This window comes from Pipra filicauda, unplaced genomic scaffold, assembly GCF_003945595.2.
Source record: "Pipra filicauda isolate LSUMZ 115617 unplaced genomic scaffold, ASM394559v2 scaffold91_size2508729_pilon, whole genome shotgun sequence".
Classification (NCBI taxonomy): Eukaryota; Metazoa; Chordata; class Aves; order Passeriformes; family Pipridae; genus Pipra; species Pipra filicauda.
Genome location: NW_024105109.1, coordinates 1332512 through 1348570, shown reverse-complemented (window position 1 = coordinate 1348570; position 16059 = coordinate 1332512). Strand labels below are relative to the sequence as shown.

The following is a 16059-nucleotide window of genomic DNA, read 5'->3' as shown; positions in this document are numbered from 1 at the left end:
AATGTTTCATGGTTGAAAGGTTACAAGCTGATGGTGGGAGTCCTGGTCCCTCTCTGGTCATTTTCTCATTTTCTACTGCTAAATGAATGGGCAGACTCATTGGTAATGATGAGTATCAACTCCTTAGATTCAGTCAATTCATCTCAAACACCCTATAGGAATAATAAATTAAATTTTTGTATGCCCTTTGCTATGGGCAATGGCCTCAGCTCCATCATTCCCTGATGGAGGGTTAAGGACATGGCAGAGGATGTCCCCTGGGCCACTCTGCAGCTGTGTAGCCATATGTGGAAAACTCTCCCAGGGTTTCCCAGGTCCTGCCCCACGAAGGGTTGCTGGACCCACATCTGCTACATGAGGGTCTAAAAAAGGTCCTTTCTAGAGAGAAGTGGAAGTAGAAGGAGGGAGTAGAAGGAAGGAAGCAGAGGGCTGTCTCCTCCCTAGGCTCCATGGGCAACTAGGAAGCCCATGCAGGTCTGAGCTGCAGTCTGCTGCTTTTAGCACTGCTCTTACTTCAAGCATGAGGCCCCACATGGATACTAGATGGGCAAATCATTTGTGCTATGCCTTGACCTCTCAGCTAAGCTCAGGGCCCCATTTTGTATGTGATTAGTTTGTGGTCACAAGTGTCTAGGACCTAAATAGACATAGCAGACCTACTATTTAGGTCTCTATTACCTCTCTATTGCAGGGGAAAAGGGTTGGTGGCAGACAGGAGAGCAAGGCAATGGTATCCACAGCTCAGGACAAGAATTAAAATTGAAGCTACAAAGCCTTGCCCCCAACACAACCACAGACTTACCCTTCCTCTTTTTAAGGCTTTTCAAGTCAAGCTCCATTGCTCAGAGACAAGAGTCCACAGGACTATAATGGGTAAATGGGGTTTACCAGCTTCTAACTGGAGTAATACAGCACTTACCCTCTTCTTATGTACAGCAAATAAATCAGAGTTCACCTGCTGCTTTTTGGAGAGGAGCTTGAAGTGTCTGGTTAATCAGAAGGCAGCTCTGAACACATTATAAGGGTTGCCCGATGGCCGAACTACCACATTTGCCTGCCTGCTCCCAAAGGATGTTAAAACCAGATGCAGTGCATGCAACTTACTTTTGTATCCTCCAACTATGCCAAAGCGCTATTTTACACTTCAGCAGAGAGCCAGTCTCTACGTAAATAGGCCACTAAACAAAATTATGTGGTATTGGCATTTCTCAGAACATCAGACACAGATATTGCCATTTTTCGGGATGTGGGATGTAAAATGAACAGATTTCATACCATGACTTCCAAGCCTCCATACTGGGACTTCTGATCAACTGCCCTATTCACCATAGTTATGGAAGTTATTTATGTTAAACAGATTAAAGGCTGAGCAACTTAGATTTTCTCTGAGCGATGTGTTGTTTCAGCTTCTTTTATGTTAACATCTGTTTGCATTAGTGTGGAAATACCATACTCGCCTTCCCTTGAGATAAAAATTTACTTGTGGATTCAAGTTTATCTATTTCTTGTTAGAGTAGCAATGTCTTCTGGTGAGGGGCCAAATGTGCTGGTTCCTGGTGGACACTACTTATCAAAACACTTAATTCTTTACACACCTTGTAAGGAGATCTGTACGGCAGCAGCAGTGAGAAAGACTCCATCATCTTCCATAAAAATAATTCTAACACATTTTCAGCCCAACTCTTTTCTCACTGAAGTCACCAGCCTAATTCCTAGAAATGTACCTTAATAGCAACTTTATGTGCTGTAAGTTGCAATACTCAAAAGTAACCAACTCTTCCTGTTATTTACAGCTTTGCTATTTGTTGGGATTAAAGTCTGACTCTTTAGAAACACTTTATAGCACTGTTCAATTTTTTTACTTTCAATTTTCTGTTTTATGTAATGTAACCACTTGGTAGCTTTTGTTCAAAAATAATTCTGCAAGTATTTTTCTACCGTAAGTATAATGGGATGATTCTATCACTACAGAAATTCTGGAAATTTATACAAATATGATGACAAATTTTCCTCTGTTTGAATCAGGCTTTCTCTCTGCCTGCCCCGCCTCTTGATTTGTGCTAGTGATGTAATAGTAGATTTGTTCTTATTTTGGAACAATTACCAAAATTTCTGTAGTCCCTCTTGTAAGAATCTCTGAGGCAAGCGGGGAGAAGCTAAAGGTGTATCATACCCAAGCAGGGATGCAGCTCTTGTTCTTCAGGGCCTTTGCCAGGCTATGAAGCATTGTGTCCCCACCATGGGCAAATGTTTAATTCTGCCAGCAATGCAGCCTGGCTGGGACCATCTGGCCATGGGATGGGGAGAAGAACTGGCAGATGGGTGTTTCAGGTGAAGGTGAGCCAGAGGCTTTACCTGAGTATTGCCAGAAGCAAAGGAGAGCAGAGGTTTACATTATACTTTGTAACCTGCTCCTCCTGAGCTGTGCTGCTTCTTAGTAGTGCTAAGGGTTTAGAGTATCTGTGCACCAGAAAGCTTTCCTAAATCAATAGTCTCCTGCAGCTACATAAATAGCTAACTGGAGCAAAGATGTTTATTTTTGAAGTGGGAGATGTTGTTCCTGTGACAATGTTTTATTATAATGATTTTGATCCTCAACCTGCAATCTTTACACTGAGACAAGGCTCCCCTTGATTTCAGTGCAAGCTTTGTCTGACTAAGGATTTCAGAATTAGCTCTTTGCTTTTATTTTTATTGAAAAACAAGCCTGCACCTGACAAGGAAAAACAGTAAGTGGATCATGTCAGGGAGACAAGTTCCTATGAGAAATTTCTAGCAGGAAAAGCACAGCTTTACGATTACATGGCAGTAAGCTGCAAGGTTAAAGCTTTAAGAGTTTTCAAGGAGAAAAAGATGCTAATGCACTAATGTGAAGACACCTATTCTATCAGGGAAAAAAGGTGCAACCCAGCACATGCCTCTGGTACCTCCTTGTCAGAGGAGTAAATGAGTAAAGGTTGCAGCACTGAAATGAATAAAATATAAAGAAAACATTTCCATGAAAATACAAAACACTCATGGAAATAAACACATTTTGATCTAAGGATTTGGTCTGAAGATTACACATCAGTCTAGATATATTTTATGCCACCAAAAGGGCCCTAATCTCAAGGGGGCTATAAGCCTACTCAGGAGTGGCAGCTCTGCACCAGCACGCTTCCCTTCATGAGAACTACCTAAAAACATGCCATTTGCAGGGAGGAGCCTCACGGCAACCAAACCCTGCAAAGATGGGGAGCACATAAAGCTCTACAGCTAATAGTAATTGCAAAGACTCGGAAAGGGGCTGGGGTGGGCCTGCCCGTGGTGGGCGGCTGTGCCATGCAGACAGACAAGAGGTACTGCGGCAGAGGAATGGGGCAGGACATGAGGGACACTGGGAATAGGACAGGCAAATGCAGGATTGGGGCTTCACTCACCACCTGCCCCCCTGCCCCCTGGCATCGCTGAACACAAAAAATAGCCTAGGACAAAATGCCAGCAGGATAGGGGCATCTACTGGCTGATCTGGCAAACGGGAGCAAATGAAGTGTTTGGATGGGTTTAGATTTTGGGGTTTTGGGTTGCGGTTTTTTTTTTGGGGGGGGGGAAGGGGGCAGGAGAGGTGCAGTTTCAGAGTCATGGGTTTTTTTCTCCTTTAAACAAAAAATTCTCACTGGGAGCAGAGGGCTGTGAGTGCATCACTCATCCCACAGCTGCTTGCTGAGCCCTGGTATGTGCTTCAGTGCCTTGCTAATGTGGGTGGGTGCTCCCAGAAGTTCATCTCAGCCCTCGTTTGACCAATATCAAGGGATTGGTGTTGCTGCAGGCACAGACAAGCAAGGTGGAATGTGGGGGTGCGTTTTCCGGGTGGATATGGGTGGTGAGATGCTACATTAAAGAGCGACAACCCCGTTGCCCGGAAGAGGGGTATAGGGGCCTGAATTAAATTACTCAGTGTCCTCAGGCACCAGATTTCAAAGGTGGGGAGCAGGGGTGGCCACGTGTCAGCCAAGCCTGCTGCTTTTCCAGCAGTCCGCGTGGGCAGCAGGCAGGAGACAATGACCCTGGCAGGGCGGGTGTCCCCCCTGCAGGAGGCTGCACCAAATACTGATCCTCAGAGGTGCACCAGCATCTCCCTCTAAAAGCGAGCCGTCAGCTCACCCTTACCGCAGGCTGACAGTCCCTTTCAATGAGACTGTGCAGCCACGCTGATCCTGCTTTTTAAACAGAGAGAACTCCGGGATCAGTGTATTTAATGAAACTCATCCCACCATAGGCGTGGACCGCAGGCACTGTCCCCTGGCCAGCAGAGCGCGCGGTGTGGAGGCACAGGCGGCTCCTCCCGCCGCGCCCCCCCGCACACCCGCAGGACCTCTCTGCCCACTTCAGAACGGCCTGCACACGCCGGTTTTTATTTCCCCCCAGCTCTCCCGAGCCGCGGGTACCTCCAACCACCGTGGCTCTCACTGCGGCGGCGCTATCAAGAGATCGGTACCGAGCCCCCGGGGGGAGGCAGGGTCAGGCAGGATCCCCGCGGGAGCGGCACCTCCGACGGTGCGGCCCGGAGGAGGCTGCAGGGGGTCTCCCCGCCGGCCAGGCGCGCGTAGGGATGGACGGGGGGGATCAGGGACCCGGCGCTACACAACGGAGCCGCTCCCGGTCCCACCCCCGCTTCTCGCGGCATTCCCGAGTCCCGCACGTCCCGCTCGCGGAGTGGCGTGGCGTGGCGTGGCGCGGTGCTCCCCCCGCCCGCCTCCCGCGGCCGCCGCCCGGCGGGTCCCGCCCGGCTCCGCAGTGTCGGGGGCTGCCCCGTCACCTGATCGTCGCCGTCGCCGCGCACGCACCGCACCGCCCCCCCCACCGTCCGTCCCCCCCCTCCCCGCGAACGGGGGCGGGGGTGCCCAGTATATACGGCCCCGCCGCCCCCGCCCCTGCCTGCCTCCTGCAGTACGGGAGGCTGCGAGCGCCGCCGCCGCGCCGCGCCCCGGCAGGTGGGCGAGCCGTGCCGAGCTGGGGCTGCTGCGGGGTGAGTGCGCGGGCGGTGGGCGCGGGGCTCCGGGCCCCCCCATCCCATCCCCTCCCCTCCCCGTGGGGGGCGGGGGAGCGGCGCCGCCGCCGCCGGGGGAAGGTGCCGGGGGGCGGCGGCCGCCGGGGGGCTCGCCCAGGTCGTACCTGTTGCGGGGCTCGGGGGGCTGGGGGCGTGGGCGGCGGCGGGGGTGCGGACCTTGGGGGGGCGGGCGGTGATAGGTGTGCGCGCCTCCGCCGTGCTCGTGGGTAGAGCCCGGCGGACCCGCCGCCGGCCGGCCGGCCGGGATGCGGAACGAAGCGTCTCGTCCTGCCCGCCCCGGGGTCGCGGTGACGGTGTGGGTGGATGCTCGCCCAGGGCCCGGCACCTGCACTACGGCAGTCCGCGGGCACAGCCCCTGCCCGCCCCGGGCGCTTCCCGGAAAGTTTCTAGAACTCCTTAAAATGGGAAGTGGCATTAACAAAGCCCCGCTCCCGGAGGCCGGGCTGCCGCGCCGATGAGGATACTCGCGTGGGGGGCTCGCCTTGGCGACCTGCCCTTCCCGCACCGCTGGACGCGGGCTGGCGCGGGGGGAGCCGCGCGTGGCCCTGCCTTGGCCGGCTGCGGTGCGGGGCGATGCGGTGGGTGCTGCGGGCACGGCGCAGTCGGGGCTGTACGGCAAGGGGTGGCAGGACCCACATCCCTGAGAGCAGCTGCGGGTAAAAGGGTATTGCTCTACCTCGGCTGTCGGGGTGTGTGTTTTTGGTTTTGGTTGGGATTTGTTGGTGAGTTGTTTTTTTTTAATTCACATCCTTCCGAACTTATGCAAGCATCACATTCTAGCTACTGTTTACCTCAGGAGGAGCAAGCAAAAGCACAATTAATTACTCTAAGGTTTCATTGGGAAATACAGTATATGAAAAAAACGATTGCTGGTGTGTTGGGAAGAGCAGACACTCTCCAGAAATGCGCTTTTGCCAGGCAGATTTTGGGATGCAGGCACTGCGTTGGCATGCGCTGGAAGGTTCCAGAACAGCAGCGCTGCTTGTTCCCCCGGCAAGGGAGCGCCCCAGAGCACCCACCTCTTCCTAGGGACTGCGCGAGGGGAATGAGCAATCAGGCTCCCACACCGACACAGCACATCTCACTGTCACCCGGGAGGGGGGATGCCAAGGTAAAGCTTGAGCGCTGAGTGTTTGGGATGAGGAGAGCTTGGCTGCCCTCGTGCAGTCGTGGTTTGGTGACCAGGCTGTAGCTCAGTGCAGTCACTAACAGGGAACCACCAGGAAACGCCTTTGCTGTGCTACTACTGCTGAAATGGTTTTGAGAAATCCAGGTTGCTACAACCTGAAAGAAATCTGAAAGGGCAATAGATGGTGATGCTCCCTTTTAGTAAGCCCTCTCCCCCTGCAGTGGGGCACTAGCTTTCCTGTTAGCATATGCTGCAGGATGGGTTCTTTTTGCTTTCTCACAAACTAGACCAATTACACAAAATCAGCTGAGAGGGGTGACCTACTTGGAGGGAGAAGACGAAAAAGAGTGTTTGAGGATGAGACCTTGATTTCAAACATCACCTTGCATGTCCTACCATTTGTCCTAACCAAGCAGAGTTGTTACCTCTGAAGGTGTGAACTGAATCGCTCAAAGGCTTGATTTTTTTTTTTTACTTTTTTTTCCCTTTTTGCTTCAGCAGAAAGGAAATAGTTACTCATGAAAGTGCATTTCAGGTGTTTCTTAAACATTCTTTCATTACAGCTGTAACATCAAGAGGTTAAAATACCTAGAACATTTCTCCTTACCCTGTCTCTCACAAACCGCATTTAAAATTTGAGCAATAGCAAAATTGTAGGTAGCTCTAGGGAAGTGGGGGATATTTTATAGTTGAAAGTCACAAAGCCAACAAATAACATCTTCACAAATACCTGGGTCTTGCAGGTCTTCAACATGGCTGGCACTGAATCTACTACCTTCCTCCATGAGGCTCAGTGCAACGTGTAAGTACAAGAGGTATTTCTCTGAGTTTTTGTGTGTATGTATTTTGGTAGATTAATGGTTTCTTCCCCTGCTTTAAATAGGCGTGTTGATTGCGACAAATGGGGAACGTAACATATTGCAGATGTTTTTGGTTGGGAGGCATCATGGGTAATATTCGAAAGGCTCCGCTTTCCATACAAAAAAAAAAAAAAAATAGTAAGTAGAAAAGAATTTGCCTGTGTTTCCAGTGCTTGCATTATCAGCACCTACCCCCCGTTAAAGAATGAGATATATTTCAATTAATTTGTGACAATGTTATGGCCTTTCTTGAGCCATTAAAATGTTGGAAGGTAGGTACCTCAAGGATTCCATTTATACCACTCAACAGTCAAGGAACAGATGAAAACCGCAAAACAAAACTAAGGTATGGTAATGAGTACAACGTATTTAATGTAGAAATAATGTTTTTAATGCAATAAGAATAAAAACTGTCTTACCGGCATGAAACATCGTCGTATTAAATGCCCGTTCAGAAGGGAAGAGTTGACCGCATTTCACTGCAGGTTAAGTAATTGTGGGTTAATAGGATTCTGTCAAACACATGCTGGGAAATAGTAGTGCAAGAAGTAAGGTTTCTTCTTAATATGCCTGTATTTTACTTTGAAAAGAAGACCACATTTCTGAAAACTCTTGCTACTGCACCTGTGCGTGATGGCTGTCTGGAGATGTAAAATAGGTTTTAAAAAGATGCTGTGAAGCAGAGAAATAACATAAGATCAATTTTAGAAATAGAAGGGAGGGAGGAATTGGGCCTTCCCAAGAAAACTATGTCCTACCTGATTATTTTCCCTTTAATCCATCAAGTTAAAAGATGTTCAGTTTTGACTTGTGTTAGCATAATATTGTTGTTGGCTAGTCTTAGTCAGGCTTGCATTTTAAAAGATATATGAAGGTTTTAGTTAAATCTAGAGTACATAGAGAGACTTGGGAGAATGTTATATTACTTAAAATTGTTTTGAAAACAGAATATGTTTTCTGTGGTGTAGCAGCGTCTTCAATATTCTCTCACAGTGTGTACTTTGTATTTCATGGTAAGCTATGGCTGCTCAAATCACGTAAATAGGGATTAAGTAAATGTGACATTCTTTCCTGATAAACTTGTCATTTACTATTCTTACGAAGGTGGTTAAATTCATTTGTTCATTGAAAATCTCATAACTTGAATTTCATAAGTATATGGTTTTTAACATCCTTTTCACATACCGTGCATTTGCGTAGTGTCAATACATATGCATGGTGCAAGGAGAGAAAACGGTGCTATTTACTTCATCTTATTTTAACCATTACATTTAATATGTCTTATGCAGACAGAGTGAGATTGATGCATCATGTGTGTGTGGAAAAATCCTTGTTCTCAAAATATTTTTAGGATAAAAAATTGACCAATATAGGCTTGCCTGGTTTTGGGGAGGAGTGAGTGCTTTGAAGAAGGGTTGGGTTTTTTCCTTCTGGTAATTAATTTTTAAAGAACTGGTTTCCTAGTTTAAGAAACCAGCAAGGGAGAGAGAGATGCAAGATGTTATTACAAGAAAAGGTCAGTACTATCCTGTTCCTTCATTGTTTCATTCATGGGGATTTTCCTCCTCGTGTCTGACCTGCCAAAAGATTATTTGGGAGGGAGGGAAAGAACAGTGTGTTTTTAAGGTAGACACATGTATCGGAGGGAATGCTTAATTAGGAAATTGTAATACAACCCGATAGCCTAATGGAGTGAGAAGATGACAATTCTCAGCCAGCTGGGTGGGGCACAATGCAGTGCTAACTGTAAGCCTTTTGTCTATTAAAAATGTCAGAAATAAAGTGGTTGACTGGCAATCAGCATCTCACTTGACTTTTTTTAAAGCCAGGAAAACAAAGTTAATGAATGTGTCTTTCAGTCGACACCCTGTATATCGGGATTTTTGTGCATTACTTGAGAGCCACGACTCTTGCAGCTTTGGTTCTCATTGCAGCATGGCTATTCAGAGTTTGAAAGATGATTTGTGTAATAGTGCCTGTTGAAATTATTAAAGCCTCGAATAGAAGAAAAGCCCTGTATACAGCTGCTAAACTACTTTGCCTGACTGTTTTTAAGGTTTCTTTTCTTGTCAGTTTAATGAATTAACTTCACCAGAGTTTCACAGGGTTGCTGGAAAATACAAATCTTGCTGTTCCTAAGCTGTGCTTTAAGTCTCCTGTATTACCGAATAGTTGGAATTACTAGATAATCACAGAAAACCCAGTGCATTATGTAAGTTAAATGTAGACATTGTTTAAAACCTTATTTTAATGAAGTAAGGCATTCCTAAATGCTCTTGCTAGAAAAATGACTTCGAGCTTTTTTAAAATGCTGAACATAGTGCATGATTATTAAAGAATTTGTAGCATTTTGTAAGCAGGATACTGGCAAGATGCTGTTATTTTTTAATGCTCCAGAATGTAAAATCAAGTCTAATAGTCCCAGATATGTGTAAGTAGCTATTTATGTGTTGCTAAATTTGAAACAGTATAAATTGTATAGCTTGTGCAAAACTCTAGTAAGCCTGAATCTATTGAAAATGGTGTTGTACAGAAGTCTGTTCTGCTGCAGATCATCAGTGTGAGGGGAATTTTATATGGTTGTGAGGAACCTTGGAAACAGAACTAATATTTGTGCTGGTTTGTTAGTACATTAAATGCTTAATTACTTCCTTTGAACACAATTGAGGAGGTTCATTTACAAATTAATACTTGTTTTTAATGCTAGGTGACAGTATCGCCACTGAAATGCAGAATTCTCTGTGGTTTACACTCTCTGTAGAGACAAACAATTTAATTTGCATGAATCAAAAAGAAAATGGTGGCTTCTCATCTCTCGGTGAAGACTGAAGAGAAAGCTGATGTGGTGATGTCTTAACACTGGGGCACCATTTTGCAAAGAATAATCTATACGCTGAAAGCTGTCATCGTAAAATTAGACAAACTTTTTAATGAGCAGTGAACGTTTTGAGATGCAGTTCCTTTCTGCTGCACTTAATGTCTGAATGTTATAATGGGTGTCTGTGTTAATAGAACACATTCAGGCTTATGTATTGTGTTATAGATAAAATAGGGAATAGGCTAAAGAGGGGAAAGTACTATACAGGAACTGATTTTTCTTAAGCTTACTGTAGGATATTCAGTTCTAAGATGAAAACGTGTAAGTGGTAAACGGTACATATTTATCATCTGAGCAGTATTGATCTAGATGAAAAGAAAACAAGTAAAAATCAGCATTTTAAATAGAACTTAAAAATGAATCTCTAAGACTTTGAAACCTGTAATCAATGTAAATTGGAGGGGAGGAGAAGGAAGGGATTGGGGGAACAGTTGCAGGGAGTAGGGCACATGCTCTACTTCTTCAGCTTTGTCTGAGGAAGTAGGTATCATGATGAAGAAGATAAAGCAACCACCTAAATTTACTGGATTTCAAATCAACTAGTAGCACTTCTGAATTATACGGGGTATTTCTGCAAATCAGTGTGTTGTGTCTGTGCTTTGTTGGAGCAGCAGACCTATTTGCAGAGCTGTTTGTCACACTGTCATTTTTATTATAATAAGGCTTATATGGAAATACTCCTGCAATGCATCTAAAGAAAAGACAAATGGCAGCATTTATAGAAGGTGGCAGATTATACTGCAGTGTGTGTGTAGGGAGGAGGGGGTTGGTGTCATGTTGTCCCAGCCCCGTTACTAAAGAGGGATTGACATTACTTTGTTTAATTACAGGGCACGTTGCGTTGGACTAATGTAAAGATTAACACAATAGTGCCCTTAACCTGGTTAAGGAGTCAGGGTCCTGCCCCAAGGTAAATAATGAACATGAGTTTGTTTGCCCAGTGGGTCTTACTGGGTGGAAAAATAGCTGGGAGTCTGTTCTTTTTTCAAGTGTTTGTCTTGCATATAAATCAATTAAAATTGGGGGGGGTTTGGAAAAAGTTTGGTATTTCTAACAAACCAAGAGACTTGGATTTTGTTGTTTTATTTCAACTGAAGGGCCTGATACTATTTTAATATTTTTATACTTAAAGAGCAAAACCATCAATTTCAAGATAAAAAAATAAATGGTGACCCCTTTAGCTGATATAAAGCATCAATTGCTCCTGTGGACTCATGCTTTTTGTCCTGTGTAGTGAACATGGTCCTTCATAATTCAGCAATATGCTGTTAATTTTTATGAATTTGGAATTTATTTTTCTTAAAGCATAAGAGGGAAAAACATGAACAAGGGAGGTAGAGGTGAGAAAAAATGTTTTTCCTCTTTGTGAAAAACTGCTTTCCCTGCTGAATAGATTTAATTTTTCCATCTTCCTTACATGAAGGGAGATAGAGACTTAATGTGCAGGAAGGTGCAAAGCTGGGGCCTAGTTCCTTGGTGTCCTAATGGGTCACACCTTCCCCCTGTGGACCCTATCTGGGGATGGATAGGTCTGGCTGAGTTTTTGGCTTCTCTTGGTTCTGCGGAAAACCAGTGTTTGTCTTGAAGGCTGACAAGTAAGAAGTAGGTAATTTTAAGGATTTACTAAAGTGTGAACTTAAATTAGAATGCTTCTGAAAACAAATGTAGTCTCGATTTAGAATACCACTGGAAAAAACAAAAAGGTTGTAAATTATTATTGTTGTTAACTATCGAAGTATCGATACCGCAAACGGTTTTGGACCATGTTGCAGGAAAATGGCTGCCTTCAGTTTTCTTGGCTGCGCTTACAGCAGTGAGCTCTGCCCCAAGTCATCACTGCTGGCTTGTGGTCCCATTAGCCAAGCTGAGATGCACCTTGCACTCCTGGCATCCTTAAACAGCTCTATTAGCACAAGCTCGGTGTTCTCGCTCACATTGCCGGCAGGCTATGGGCTTTCATCCTGAGCTGCTTGACTCATCAAGACCTCTTAAAACAAATATTAGTAAGGCAGAGACAAAAGGCACTGGCATCACTGCAGCTGGGGGAATGGTGCTATTGACTGTAGTTGAGCAGAGTCATTCCCTGCTGGCGGCCACGCAGTGGCTGTGCATCCCCTTCCCCTTGCACGGTGTCCTCCTGAGAGAGGAGAGTCTGCAAAAGGCACCATGAAAAAGTCTCTTATTGCCTGCTTTCTAATTCAGAGTTAGGTAACTTACCAGAACAGGGTTACTCTAGCCTAAAGAAAGAAAAGTCTCTGTCTAGCAGTTAGTGACTGATGCCACATACGTCACGCAGCTGCTCATAAGTGATCGTCATCCTCGCTGTTCCAGAGCAGGTACTAGTTCTGCTTGCAAGTCACCATTGAGGGCTTTGGGGTTTACTGGAAGCCAGTGGAAACACTTTTGCATGCTGTGGTAGGTATTGTATTGCTGAAGATGCTGGTGACTGTATTTGTAAATCTCTGCTCTTGACTGATGTGCAGGTCCAAGTGAGCCAAGAAAGGACCAGACAGAAAACTGGACAAAACCCAGGCACTTATAGTGTGAGTGATGCCCTGCTTTCCCCCTACCCCAGGTCTGGTATATTACTGGTTCTGAGAGCCTTTGAGGATGGGCACAGCCTGAGGAGTTTGGAGCTAGCACTAGCAGGGCAAAGCTTATTCCCAAAGGGAAGGATGATGTTGCAGCTGATTTCAGAAGTACAACCTCATCAGATCTTCCAGTGAGTCTCCAGCTGGGCTGTAAAAATTTTTTTTGTCCCTTCAATGGGCTTCTTTGAAAGTTAGTGGCACTGCTTGGCATCTAATTCTAGGATTGAAGGCTGGATGTGCAGGGACTTAAGACAGCTCAATCTGTCACAGATGCCAAACCTGACCTTGGACACATAGATGAGCTTCCCTCTAGCATTGCTTTTTCAGCAAAGAATTGGGTAAGATGGTAGAAATGGTGTTTATTGACTTCTTCCAAGCATGCTGTGAGGTCTAATATTTGCAAAGATGTTTGTGATTCTTTGGGAAGAAGCACAGTGTGCTTCTGGCTGGCACTCCTGCTTCCTAACCCCCTTTGGTTGGGAGTGAGTTGGGAAGTGTAGTTTGAATCTCCACTCCTCAAAACCTGCTTACCAGGGGCTCCTTCAGAAAACAGGGACAGCTTTCCTGGATAAAGAGTTTGATCCCCAGAGTGCTTGAATGCATTATCCACCTGCCTGTCAATATCAGAGCTGCTGAAATGGGGAGTGTACAGGGTTGCATGCTGCCTTCTTTTGGAGAAAGGAAGATGCTTTTTTCCTTGTTTTGTGTTTTAAGTGAAAGCGAAGTCTGCTGGCAAGAGGAGACTGGGAAGCTCTGTGTGCTCTGTAGCCGCCAAAGGGGGCTTTGACACTGCTTGGAACCAAGCAACTGGAGCATGGATGGGATTTACTGCTGTGAGTGATGTGCCCTCTTCCCTCCACAGTGTGCTCAGTGGGAAGGCTCTACATCTGCCTGTGACTTTCGTCCCTGGACAGCATCACTTGCTGGATTATGGAGACTGTCATTTATCATCACTGTCTCTGACTGTAAAAGACAGTCCGGCGCTCCTGACAAAGCGACGGGAGGATTGGGTATGGTCGAGAAACAGCTTGCAGGCTTTTTTAAGTAGGAAAGTGATTTCAAAGGAAGAAAAGGAGGTTGGGAGGGAGGTAAAGACCCCCAAAGACCTGCAGCAACAACGTTACCTTTGTACAGAGAGTTGAAATGTTCATGCAGAAAGAAAAGGGGTATAAATAAGTATCCCTGAGCACAATTTGAGATGGGGATTATCTAAGAAAATAAAGAGCAGAAGGTTTTGTATTCAGAAAGGTCAGCAGGATTAAGATTCCTTCCAGGGAAAGCCGGTGGGAGGTGAGCAGAGTTTTCTGGGAGGGAAGATGCAGTGTATGTCAGAAAAAGGAACTGGTGGGTCTCCTGGGTGCTGCAGGGGACACACTGGGGCTTGTGAGTGCACCAGGTTCTGGGAACCTGGGAGCATTTTCTTGTTGTCCATGTACCAGGAGGCTGATATCCAGCTGGGCAACAAATAGCCTGTTAGAGGTTGCAAAGGTTGAATGGTAATGGGATTAACGGCACATTTGTAATCTAAAAACTAACAAGTCCTGGTACTTGTAGTTCCATTCTACTACTCCCATTAAAATCTACTGATTTTCTTGTTTTGGTTTCAGCGGGTACAACTTTTTCAGGTATGCTGAAAAAGTCACCTCACAATGGATAAACTGCACAGGTTCAACATTAGCATCTCTTAGAAAGGTGCTGAGTATTCACATACCTCTTTATATTGAGACCTGTGTTGCTCTGCTTTTATATTTTGGGGCTTGTTATCTATTCATGCAGTGTCAGTACTCTGGAGACCTCTTGGTTTTCCTTCAGATATGTTTTCAGTGACATAAAAGTGACTGTGTAAAGCCCATTTGCCTAAATTTTGAGCGGGGTTGATCAGTTTAAAAGATAATCCAACAGTGGCTCCATGCAAATTCACAAACACTTCCACTGAAGTGCAGAAGGGTATCTAGGAGGGTGCATTGCACAGACGAGTGCGTTGGGAAAGTGCTGCTGCTGTCTGGTGGCTGTACTGCCCCAGTGATACATCCAGCACCTCTGGTCACTACCAGAGGGTTGGGGGAGAGAAGCTGCTGATTTTGTGCCATGTGTGTCCATTGCATATTAAATCCTCGTGAGGCTTGACTGAAATATGTGGCAATTTTCAGTGGAGCAAGCCTGTGAAGTTGCGGTGTGAGTCCCTCCTCCCATACTGTGATGCCTTCACTACCAAGGTGCCTTTAAAAGCCACTAATCTGCTGTCTCATGAAAAGTGTGGGGGGTTTCATGTTGGCTGTCAGGTCCTGCCCAGTTATATCAGTGTCACATAATCTGCTGCCCACTTGTTTCTCAGTTGCCATCCCAGTCCTGATGACTTCCCTTCATGGCTCACCTTGTTCTTCCCTGGCTGCTGCTGTGCCTGCAGCACATCTGGATGCTGTCACAGGCTAGCATCCATCCCCATGCAGTGGTGATGCAGAAAACAGACGGCGCAAGAAACTTGTGTCTTCAGTGCATCCCAGAAGAAGTGCAGAAGCAAGTTCAGGCTCCTCAGAAGCAGGGATTTCTGAAAACACCTACCCAATTAGCAGCAATGGCGGCAGCAGCAGTAGAAAGCTTTAGTAGGTATCTCCACCCACACCCTATTTCAAAATAGTAACGAGAACATTCAGCAGTTGGCAGTCTAATGTGTCCAGGGATATACAGACTTTTTTTTTTTATAAAGCTGGCTTTGCTGGTTATTCAAGAATCATGTGATCAAAAGTTAAAAGGGTTTTATTTTTCTACATCTCAAAGGTTAAAGTGGCAACAGTTTCTTTGATTCTGCGTCAGACAGTTTTCTGTTTGACGCAGAATCTAGCCACAGCCCAAGAGCGCTGTGGCTTCCCTTTGGTGGTGCGTGGCTGGTGGATGATAACATATCAAATACCGAGGAACAGTTGAACAAAAGCTCTTTTTAAAACAAACAAGAAAGCCCTAGACCAAACCTCACAGACGCCATAGCATTGTTCGTTCTTAAACCGTTTTGGCTGGTTGGGCTAGGATTGGGAAGCACATTGGGTGCATGTGCTCTGTCAGGGAAACACTAAAAAATGAGTAAACCCTCTACTTACTGCTTGCAAAAGTAATCCAGGCTAAGTCACACCATTCCTTAACTCCACTTGCCCTGAAACTTGGGGAAAAACACCACTGCTGCTAATTTTATTAGGTCAGAAGGTGTAACCCTGATGACTCAGGAAATGCAGAGGGAAAGGGCTGCCTTGTTGGTGCTAAGGATGCTTAGGGCTTACCTGCTGGTAGGTAGCCACTAAAAACACAGTCGAGCTGTTGCTACACCACATAAAAAGATTGTTGGGGACAGCGTTAGAAGCTGTGGTGTTTGATTGCCTCCAGACTTTTTGGAATAGAAAATTGAGGTGATGGATGAAATTTTTCTGACAGGCGGAAAAACAAACGTAAGTTGCTTTGCGGATACCAGTTCTTGCATTGTCTGAATCTTGCTTTACATTGTTTGCTTATTTTCTAAGTAGATCAAGTCAGGAGTGTGCCCATTTATACAAATCTGCAAA

General features: G+C 45.8%; 1 protein-coding gene across 1 annotated transcript in view; it reads left to right on the top strand.

Moving 5' to 3' along the window:
- Positions 1-16059, top strand: part of LOC120325286 — a 93647-nt gene that overhangs the window by 22756 nt on the left and 54832 nt on the right. The window contains exons 3-4 of the mRNA XM_039391235.1: positions 4408-5008; positions 6923-6981. Of these exons, the coding sequence (XP_039247169.1) occupies positions 4408-5008; positions 6923-6981 (660 nt within the window). The remainder of the gene's footprint in view (positions 1-4407; positions 5009-6922; positions 6982-16059) is intronic.